This window comes from Eulemur rufifrons, chromosome 19 (genome assembly GCF_041146395.1).
Source record: "Eulemur rufifrons isolate Redbay chromosome 19, OSU_ERuf_1, whole genome shotgun sequence".
NCBI lineage: Eukaryota > Metazoa > Chordata > Mammalia > Primates > Lemuridae > Eulemur > Eulemur rufifrons.
The window spans coordinates 22481609-22493191 of NC_091001.1; the positions used below are offsets into that span (position 1 = coordinate 22481609).

The 11583-nt window shown below is 41.3% G+C and overlaps 1 protein-coding gene across 1 annotated transcript in view; it reads left to right on the forward strand.

Moving 5' to 3' along the window:
- Nucleotides 1-10785, forward strand: part of ADGRA3 (adhesion G protein-coupled receptor A3) — a 113341-nt gene extending 102556 nt beyond the window's left edge. The window contains exons 17-19 of the mRNA XM_069495362.1: nucleotides 5457-5602; nucleotides 8969-9064; nucleotides 9206-10785. Coding sequence (XP_069351463.1) covers nucleotides 5457-5602; nucleotides 8969-9064; nucleotides 9206-10448 — 1485 coding nt within the window. The 3' untranslated portion in view covers nucleotides 10449-10785. The remainder of the gene's footprint in view (nucleotides 1-5456; nucleotides 5603-8968; nucleotides 9065-9205) is intronic.
- The last annotated feature ends 798 nt before the right edge of the window (nucleotides 10786-11583 follow it).

Sequence of the window (11583 nt, forward strand, 5' to 3'; positions counted from 1 at the left end):
CAAGTTTTGATGAACATGAGGACCCACAGAATCCTTTATACATAGTTGGTGGGAATGTAAATGGATATACTCTGGGAGATGTTGCCTTCTAAAGTTAAGCATTCATATATACTGAAAGCTAGTATATAGGTTTTAGGTCCACTCTTGGGCTTAGCCAGCAACCTTGCCTATGTGCATATGAATATGCACATAGATATGAATAAACACAATACCAAAAACCTGGAAGCAACCGAGATGCCTGTCACAGTGTTAATGCATAAACTGTGGTATACAAGAGTCCAAAACCAACGAATTATGGCAATGCAGAATATGAATCAGTCTTAGATGAAAAACATAAGTTCCATAAATTACATTCATAGATATAAAATGACTGAAATAAACAGCATCCTTTAAACAAAAATAGGTAAGTGCAATAAAAGTCTATAAAAAAGAAAGCAAGGGAGTGATGAACATAGGATATAGGGTGATAGTTACAGAGGGTCATATGGTTAGATACAAGTTATTGTCAAGGTCTTACCTTTTGTCTTGCTAGTAGATTCTTGAATGCTTACTATATTATTAACAATAACTAATTAAATAACTAAAGGCAGGCCATGCTTGGCCCAATCATTAGAATGTGTCATGATCCCAAGACTTATAATTAATCCAATATTATATACCTGAAATCCAATTCAAAATGTATGTTTGAATAAGAATTATTGAGCAGGTTAAATGACTCAAGTGTCTCAAAGGTACCAGGTATATAGTAACTGCTCAATAAATGTTATCTTTTGCTACTGTTAGTGTTATTGATGAAATTACCTCTCAGCTATGTAGTGTATTTCTCTGTTTTAGGCCATTACTACACATTTGGAAACAGATTTTTGTTTGGCACCTCCAGGAAGTCAGATGATGGGTCTGGGATAAACTAAAGACATGTATAGAGACAGAGCTTCTGTGTTCTCTTTCCCCCTTCTTCACTGGCTGGCTCCCACTTACCTTGTAGGTGTCAGCATACTGTTAGTGTCAGAGATACCGCCCCTCACCTCCCACTGTTCTGTGATCCTTACTGAAATTCCACAGTGCCTATAAAACTTTATAGTTTACTATTTATTATCTCTGGACTCTAAGCTCTCCCCAGACTCCAAGTTCTATGCCGGGGCAAGACTTACATCAATTTGATGCACCACTTTTATCCAGGGACCAGCACAGGGCCTGACTTATAGTAGGTGCTGAGCAAATGTTTATTGGGTGAATGAACAGAAGGAAGCTTCTGTTTGCAAGTGGTAGAAATCCTTTGAACCTGGAGCCATTCTGAGCATAGATTCTAAAATACTCAGCACACATTGCTAATAATGGTCTCAGTTTTGTCTAAAAGTGTTCATTGATTTCATGAAGCAGACACATAAATTTATTTCACTAAGGAAATGGGTAGAAAGAGGCCATTGTAAAGAGGACTGCCTTTCATTGTCTTCAGTGGTATTTTATACCATGTCTAAATTGAGAAGAAGAGGAATTGTGCTGAGTTTTTAGGGCCACTAGAACAAATGCTCATTAGTTAAAGATTTACAAAAGAAAAGGAAAGGCAAGTCTTCAGATGTTTTCACTGTCAGTTTTCTTCTGTTTTTACAATGTCCTTCCCTTTTTCTATGAAAAACATAACCCCATTCTTATAGTTCTGGACTCAGAGGATACTTGCTTCGCTTCTCCGTTGTAATGCTTAATTCAGGTACCAGCCCCCTGAGAGGAGAGTGGTAGAATTCGAAAAGGGCTAGCCTGGGAGTCCAGATACTACTACTAGGTAGGTTTTAATGCTGTGTCTGCCAGAATGGCTTGTATTACTAGTCACTTAACCCAGTAAGGGCTTGATGTTTCTTTTATAAATTAAGGGGCCAGGCTAGTTAAATTATATGATCCTTAAGGTTCTTTGATCTTTAAAACTGAGCCTTCATGTGTACAGTTTTGTATATGCCCATGGTCCATGCCGTTTTGTCTTTCTTATCTTCCTTCGAGAGCTCACATGTTTTATCAACAGTGTGAATGGATTCTAATGCAGTTTCTTCCCCACAGTGATGGGTTGAGGTTATTTAAGGCTCCACCAGCCAGGTACTTCCCACTCTGGTTTCTAAATCTGTTCCCGGTGGCACCTTAGGTACTTTTCCAAGCCTTTAACTCTCCTTTGCAAAAGGAGCTGGAGGAGAACTAAGACGCTGAATGATAGAGTACAAGGGCCGTTGATTGACTCAAGGTTGGAAGGGATCCGTGTTCTGGTTCGTGATGTGCTGCCAAGTAATTGGTTGTTAATTTTTGGTCCTTGATTCCCTTAGCTGTGCAGTGAAGGATTCAGCCGGATCTTGTCTAAAGTACCTTGTTGCTCCACTGCTCCATGATTGAATCTATTAAATAGCGTGCCAGCTGCCCCTCTCAGGTTCCTTTAGATCTGTTATCTAGGGGATCGCTGCAAAGGCACGTGTGAGGCGCACTGGGCAAACTCTAACCAGTGGATATTAAGAGCTTTCTACTTGCCAACTATGACAGATGTGTTAGCTTAACTTTTGTATTTACCCTAAGAGGTATTTTTCATCATATATTTTATAAATACATAAACGGAGTCATAGAGAGTTGACATGGTTTAAATGTCGGTCTGTTTGACTCTGAGGGCCCCTCAACTCCCATCGCTGTTCTTTACTATTTCGTGGGGGCCAGTACAGCATCCCAGAAAGGGCGAGGGCTTTGGACACCAGCGGACTTGAGTTTGAATCACACCCTTACTGCAGACCATGTGACTTCTGGTGGATGATTTAACTTCTCTTAGCCTTAGTTTCTGTGTTAGTTTCTCAGAGTTACTAACACTGACCAAATGGATCCTTGGAGGTTGAAGTGCAATCATCTACAAAAACACATTTTTTTGATACATAGCAGAAATTCAGTAGAGGAAGCCGTTATTATTTTAATTTTTACATATTCATTTTATATATGACCATATTCATCATAATCGTAAAGGTCATTTTTTTTTTTTTTTTTTTGTGCACAGTTGCTACGCAGGATGCACTGTTGTGGGTTTCTTGGTGGTTATTAGTGGTTTAAAAACTCCCCAGTATGTGAGATTTATAGTTAGGTAACACACATCTAAAGTGTAATTCTTTAAGGTAATCATTTTATGCCCGTTTTGCAGCTTTGGAAATTAGTATCCTGAGGTAAGGTAGCATTTTAGGTAATAATCTGTTGCATTTAACTAATCATATACATGCCCTATGAATTACTTGCTTCCAAACTAGCTACAAAATTTCCATGTGGATCTCTGATTTGTTTGGAAGAAAATGTGATAGTGAGGCTGTATTTCATGTAGACCAAGTGTCAGATGGAGAATACAATAGGAAGAGGTACATTCCAAAATATAGGAAAACCTTTTCTACTAGATTTTTATTCCCCCCTTTTTTCTTTTGTGTGTATGTGTGTGTATCTGTGTGTGTGTGTGTGTGTGTGTGTGTAATATTTCGTGATTTGCTTGTGTAAGTCTGTTACCAGATGTCGTCCGACTCCTAAAATGCCACTATTGGTAATAATCATTTAACTGGAAGGCTTCGGTGAGTGAACACTTCTAGAAATTTAGAAATGCCACAGAAAACACTACAAAGCCTAAAGATGGGGTGGTCCCCCTTAGAAAACCCTGTGTGTGATACCTCCTATGTTGAAAATACTTTTAACCTATATTTTTAACTTACATATTTTAAAGCCCTGTCTCCTTCTTTTGACCTTTGTGTCAGAGACAATTCCAACATTACTAGAGTCAACCATTTTAAGTCAATATTCAGTGATTTGTTTTGAATTTATTGGCGTCTGTGCACCAAATTCATTTATACTGTTTTTACTTATAGTATTTGGTATGACTTCAGATAGCTCAGAGGGTTATTTTATGCTTTCTGTTCCACTTCTGTCTATAAATTTTGCTTTCACAGTGCAGTCAGCAAAACTAATGGGAACCAAGAAGCCACTTTTCTCTTTAAGAAGAAGGTAACTTCTGATTTTTCTAGTTTGACCAAGCTGCATCCACCCCTCCCAGCACCTCTGGAGTCATTGCTGGGTTTATGTGAACAGTCACTGTACTGGCTTTTCCCCCTGTAAAATAAGACTTAGGCTTTCATGTCCCCAAGTGTTAGCTGCAGATTGGGTCTCATTAAAATAAAGTCTGGCCAGCAGTATGCATATTTTCATTTTTGACCTAGGTCTGATAATGTCAATCAATTTGACTCTTGAGATTAAAGAGCTATCCCTTTAGAGCGAGAAATTTTCTCTTGGAGATTTTCATTAATAGAATTTTATGTGTGGTAATTATATGGGAAGAAATGACCAAAAAGATAGCAAGTAATTAGTTAAGAAAGGTGGATTATATCCCTGATACTCAGATGACACATGGCCTTTATTTTTCTTAAAATAAATTTTAAGCCTTTCTTATCCCCTCTCATATCTTCATCTAGAATTTCATCCTCAACTAGAGTTGCTTCAAACACAGGGCGTATGATAAACATGCCCCGTATCACCTGTCTTGGAAGAAACTTCATTGGTTTAATTATTTATATATATTGCAATTATCCTATATGTATTGAACACCTATTATATCCCAGCTATTGTGCTCAATCCGTCTGCACAAAACCCTTAGAGGTGGCTATTTATAATCCTATTAAATTGAGGAAAGTTAATTTCAGAGAGGTCACCTTATTTCCTCAAAACCACAGTCCTAATAAGTAGTAACATCTAACAATAATAGAGCTATTTTTGCTAATTGCGTATCGGGTGCTAGGTAATGTGCTAAATGCTATATGTAGACCATCTTAACCTCACAGTGATTTCATGCCGTTCTTGGTTCCCAAGTGAGGAAGCCAGGATGTTATATGACTTTGCTCAGGTCACATAGCAGGAAAGAGATGGAGACCAGTTTTAAAACCAAGCAAAATGTGATTGTTGAGTTCACCCTCTTAGCCGTCAGTATATTATATTGCTCTCCTACTGCTACAGTATGTGGCAGCTCTGAATTAGAACTCAGGTCTCTTGCTCTGGCGTTTACTGTCTGTGTGCTGTGGCTTTTATCTGCTAGTTTCCCTTGCCCTCTTGGTCCCTCCGTAAAATGGGAGTTAGAAATTGAACTCTGTAACATTGTATCTGTGAGAAAGGCACCTTGCGTTTTAATGTTGTCCGGAACCCAGTTTTTTGCTGTATTATGGGTCATCTTGTGTATAAGTGGTGGCCTGTGGGCTTCCTGGAGCCAGCTACTGGCTTGTGTATTGGAGGAGTGGCATCTGCGATACGTCCATGAAAGTCATGTGTTTCATTAACAGGCAGAGCCCTTGACCGCTAGGATACCACCTTCTTTTTGCTTTTGAATCAGACTTTTGAGAGTTACCTACCAAGCTTTTTGATAAGCCTTGGTGGGAACATTCTTTTCTTTTAGTTTATATATTCTTCAATCTTCCTTGTAGGTTGGGATAATTCTTCACTATTCCACCCTTGCCACAGTACTGTGGGTGGGAGTGACAGCTCGAAACATCTATAAACAAGTCACTAAGAAAGCTAAGAGATGCCAGGACCCTGAGGAGCCACCACCTCCACCAAGACCAATGCTCAGGTACCTAATATCTTTGTTTGTTGTGTTGTCTTAAATGTTAATTAAACAGTCTGTTTGCTTTAGTTGAAGCATAGTCATCAATTATTACAAAAAATTGCTGAGGCAGTTTTTGGGAAGTGAAAGAATGGACTTGTAAGCCATCCTGCCTGGTTTTGATTCTGGGTTGTGCCGTCTTTCCAGCTGCAAATCCTCAGTCAACTTCCGCACCCTCTCTGAGCCTTCCTAGACCCCCTCCAAAGTGGGGCTGATTCTACCTCAGGGTTGTTGTGAGAAATTAATGAGTTAATGTGCAAAGCACTTAAGATGGTACTGGTCATATAATAGGCTCCATGAAAATGTCAGCTGTTTTTATTTCCTTGAAGTCATATGTCGTAGATTTTAATTTACTCAAGTATATACCCATTTACTTATTCTATATAAAGAAGTACACAGATTTGGAGTATGTCCTTCCTATCCATTATAATAAGAAAAATTGTAAATGGATTATCATGCTGGGTGAGTAAAAATCTATCAATGATGGCCGAGTTTACTGAATGCCTGCTGCGGACCTGGCCCTGAGCTGGGACTTAAGGGGACCTCCCCGCCCTCGAGGAGTTTACAGTCTGTGGGAGGAGACAGGCACGTGAAGAACTGACTGTAGGCTGTGTGGGAAGCACAGTGCAGATATGTTCTTTGAAAGTGCAAAGAAAGGAGCCATTGATTTGGGGGGAGGGATGGTGGGCTGTTAGGAAGTGCCAGACCACTGGCAGGAACCCTGTGGTGATTTGGGCAAAGTGTAGAGGAGCACTCCAAGCAGAGGAGGACGTGGAGGAAGCCTTGGGAAATGCACTGTGGCTGGAGCTAGGGTGTGTGGTGCAGGGGAGCAGGAATTCGGGGTGAAAGCTGGGGTTGGGGCCTTTGGAGACCCTATTAAAACATCAGCAGCCACTGAAGATTTTTAACGAAGGGAGTGGCCTGGCATGGTGGCATTTTAGAAGGATAGCCATGGCACTGGTATGGAATATAAATTGGAATGCCGGAGAATGAGGAATTCCACGGAGGTCCTTACGACAGTCTCCATGAAGACTGAAGCCAGAACAATGTTGTAGAGAACGGAGAGGAGGACACGTGTTCCAGAGGCTTGAGGCAGTTTCTCTAGGATTGATGGCCACCTGAATTTAAGAGGTGCGTGAGGCAGAGAAATTTAAAGACGACTGCAAATGGTCTGTTCTGGCCAGCTAGGGTGCCTTGGCAGATGGTGTTTCCATCAAGTGAGAAGTATTAAAATATTAATAATACAGGAAAAGAAGAAATAGGGGCAGGCATGGAGGGTAGGGGCAGGGGACGTAGGCTCGCCAGTTCTTTTCTTGTGAGAAGTTTACATTTTTGGAAGTCCAGGGCTCAGCAGAGAAGACAAGCTAGACAGAGTCTAGACGGGGCAGGAGACATTTCCTGGTGTGCTCACTGAAGCCATGATAATGAACAAGATCTCCCAGGGAGAAGTTCGTTAAGAAAAGAATGATCCCTGGGCCATGTCAATGTTTAGTAGATGGGCCGTGGAAAAATCACTGGAAGAACCGAAAGAGAACACCCGAGGCCATAGAAGATTCTGGGGAGAGTGGTTCCGTGGACGACAAGCAGCAGTGGGGGTGCTCGGCGACCCAGACTCACATCGCAGGATGAGACTTGGCACCTCCTTCACTTGTGTTAAAACAAAGGAGAGGTGACGTTTGGCTAAGAGACTTGGGAATCCTATCCTCAAGCAGCCGTTCCTTCCTGTAAGATTCTGAGAAAAAACACGAAGCGTTGAGGAAAAGGCAGCTTGGGCTCCAAACTCCATGTGGTCTCCACATGACCCCCAAGGACCACTTTTTCTTTAGACAGTGCAGGTTCCACCCTCTAGGGCTGGTGCCTTCTTCCCCCACGTCCTTGAGCGTCATCAGGAAGCCCAGGCAGCACTCCCGAGTGGCCGGTGGGGCGCGGGACTTGCCTATGAGCCTCTCCTGCCCCAGAGAGGGCAGTTTCAGCATCACGGCAGGGGGCGTAGGGGGTGGGGGGAGTGGCCCCACAATAGGGTGATACAGGCAAGGCTAATGGTGGTGCCAGTGTTTCCAGGAGCTTGTGACAGAAGGGAGAGAGAAAGAAGGTGATAGTTCAAGGAAAGTTTTAGAAGATGGGGGGAATGTGAACGTTTTGTGTAGGCTAAAAACAAGAGGGAGTGGAGAAGGATTTTAAAGCTGCAAAATAAGGGTTGATAACAGGAAGTTGCAGGGAAGAAAAGAAGAGGCACAGAGAGGGCGAGAGAACCCAAGTTTAATTTTGGACATGATGCTTTCTTTTCAAGTAAGAAGCGGATGTGAATTAGTACAGTAGGAGGAAGGGGAGGGTTACATATATTGCCTTCCCTCTAACCTGTGAAATAGAAGACAGGGTTATAGTTTTATAGGGTAATTAGTTGTCTTTTCTGCAATACTAATATAGTAAAGGATTTTAGTGCCAGAATGATGGAGAAACAATATATGGAAAAATGTGTCAGAGATGGTGCCTTTATCCAGCCAGTTCAGGATTTGAGGCTTGTGTGTCAAGAAAGGGCCAATGCAAAATTAAGATTCTGATTTTAGCCAGGGGTATCCAGCTTGGGCAGAAAGTTCTTTTCAGAGAGATCAGAGAGCTCGGAGATGCTCCAGCCACAACGTTTTTCTTCATAAGACCAGTCACTACTCTGCCTTGTTCAGTTCTTGTTGCATCGTCATTTCCCTTGCCCTCCCCAGCTCACTCCGTGGGGAAGGGGTCCAGGAGGGCCTCTGCTCCGTGGGAAGCTACTGGCGTCCAGATTCCTCTCTTGCTTCAATCTCAGTTGACTGGGGATGAGATACACAGCAGTCAGAGGTCCTGGAACACACAGGCTTAGCTGAGCATTAATCAATAATTAATACGTTACATTTTTTTGCATGAACTATGGCTCAGTGAGATCTTAAAGTCCATTCTGTAATGGACTGACTTACTAGTTCAACAGCTGAAGCTAAAAGAAGTCAATTCCACCTAAAAGAAAAAAAAATACATATATATAAGCTAAAACCTTGCCTACAGGAGCTGAGTGTTACTTTGCCTGTCCACAGGGTGGCAGAAGCTGACCAGTTTTCCTCAGCTTGGAAACTACCTCCTGCTTTAAAAAAAGGCGTAAAAATCAAAACAAAAACATGTTATCACTAATGAAGCAGCTTCTGAATGAAGCAGCCTCTAATGAATTTGAGTTAACTCTGAACTTACTATTGGAATAAGGATAGTAATTAATCTTCAAGGAATGGCTTTTGAAGTACTGAGATGCTGTGATGAATATACCTTAAAAAGTAGAATGATGAGCAGTTATTCCTGTTATCCTTCCAGGTTTTACCTGATTGGTGGTGGCATCCCCATCATCGTTTGTGGCATAACCGCAGCAGCAAACATTAAGAATTATGGCAGTCGGCCAAATGCACCCTAGTGAGTATTTTATATTCTCTGTGTACCTGACCCAGTTGCTTCTCTTTTAAGTATTTTCTAGACACTACGGTTTATTGCAATTTCTTAAATAATTTGTTGAAGTGTGTAGCACCTGATCTGGCTTACTGTCGTCTTTTCTAGCTGCTGGATGGCGTGGGAACCCTCCTTGGGAGCCTTCTATGGGCCTGCCAGCTTCATCACTTTTGTAAACTGTATGTACTTTCTAAGCATATTTATTCAGTTGAAAAGACACCCTGAGCGCAAATATGAGCTTAAGGAGCCCACTGAGGAGCAACAGAGATTGGCAGCCAACGAAAATGGTGAAATCAATCATCAGGATTCAATGTCTTTGTCTCTGATTTCTACATCAGCGTTGGAAAATGAACACACCTTTCATTCTCAACTTTTGGGGGCCGGCCTTACTTTGGTCTTATATGTTGCTTTGTGGATGTTTGGGGCCTTGGCAGTTTCTTTGTATTACCCTTTGGACCTGGTTTTTAGCTTCTTTTTTGGAGCCACGTGTTTAAGCTTCAGTGCGTTCATCATGGTGCACCACTGTGTGAATAGGGAGGATGTCAGACTTGCGTGGATCATGACTTGCTGCCCAGGACGGAGCTCGTATTCGGTGCAAGTCAACGTCCAGCCCCCCAACTCGAGTGGGACGAACGGAGAGGCACCCAAGTGCCCCAATAGCAGTGCAGAGTCTTCGTGCACAAACAAAAGTGCCTCAAGCTTCAAAAATTCCTCCCAGGGCTGCAAATTAACAAACTTGCAGGCTGCTGCGGCTCAGTGCCACGCCAATTCTTTACCTTTGAACTCCACCCCTCAGCTGGACAATAGTCTGACAGAACATTCAATGGACAATGATATTAAAATGCACGTGGCGCCTTTAGAAGTTCAGTTTCGGACAAATGTGCACCCGAGCCGCCACCATAAAAACAGAAGTAAGGGCCACCGGGCCAGCAGACTCACAGTGCTGAGAGAATACGCCTACGACGTCCCGACGAGCGTGGAAGGGAGCGTGCAGAATGGCTTACCCAAAAGTCGGCCGGGCGGTAACGAAGGGCACTCCAGGAGCCGAAGAGCTTATTTAGCCTACAGAGAGAGGCAGTACAACCCGCCCCAGCCGGACAGCAGCGATGCTGGCAGCACACTCCTCAAAAGCAGCAGAAATTTTGAAAAACCTGTTTCAACTAGTAGTAAAAAAGACGCTTTAAGGAAGCCAACCGGGGTTGAACTTGAAAGTCAGCAGAAGTCTTATGGCCTCAACTTGGCCATTCAGAACGGACCAATTAAAAGCAACGGGCAGGATGGACCCTTGCTCGGTCCCGATAGCACTGGCAATGTTAGGACTGGATTATGGAAACATGAAACTACTGTGTAGCGTTGCTGGGTGTCCTAGGCAGAAATTCATATAAACTGTGATATTCACATTCCTTTAAGCTATGAACATTTAAAAACAGTTTACAGCCACCTTAGGGATTCAAAAGAATTTGGAATCAACTTAGAAGTTTTGGATTTTACTTATTTTATATCCCCAAATTGTTGCCTTCTTTTTAGAAATTAAAGAAAAAAAAAAAACCCTTTTTAAACATTGTTTTTGTCATCAAAGCACTGACAGGCCATTTTTGGAATCTGAAATGTAATTTCTTGGACTCTGTAATATATACTTTGCATTTCAGGCTTCTATTTAATACAATAAATAGGTGTTTCTCATTGTGCCAATCTTTTATTTTTGTATTTTACAGCATAAGCATTTAGTTCGATTTTAATGAAGTTTGTGCATTGAGATATTTTAATGAAAATTATATTTAAATCAGTTATCATATATCCATGGTTAGCTATGCTCATTATGGCATATAAAGCAAAGTGATTTTTGGATTGCTGTAGTTTGCAAATATAGTTTCAAACAGTATAGGTTTTTAAAAAGATCTCACAGAATGTTTTTTTGAAAGCAGAAATGCCTAAAACACTTTTCCTAAATCGCATTACTTGCGCCATATCACTTTGACCCTGTTAATACTATTTTCAACACTTTTGTGGCTTTTCAGTGGTTTATATTTGGGGTTTTTTTTTTATTCTTTTCAGCGGAGGAAGTGATTCTTGCACGTATGTTATTCTTGAATGTAAATGAAGAGCTACCATATATAAGGTTCACACTCACTCACTCTGGATTCTTCAGCATTGACCCTTATGTTGACTATTTTTTTGTACTTAAACAGATAAAGTTCTTTAGTTTCATTCTAAAGTACTGATCTTTAAATTCCATTCTGAAGTGAAATTTAAATTTTCAGAATTCCATTCCAAAATTGCAAAAACAGCTAAGTTCCAAAAGTTATCCTTGCTCTTCATTACTAAAATCCTTACCTGTCTCCAGTCCTGAATCTCAGTGGCGTTCCCAGCTCCCTCTCATATGCAAGACAATGCCTGAAAATTTGATACACCTTAAGTCTCTTTGTAGTGGAAGTCTTGAAGGTTTGAATCAGATCAGATTCAAAAGCACATATTCAAGAAATGTT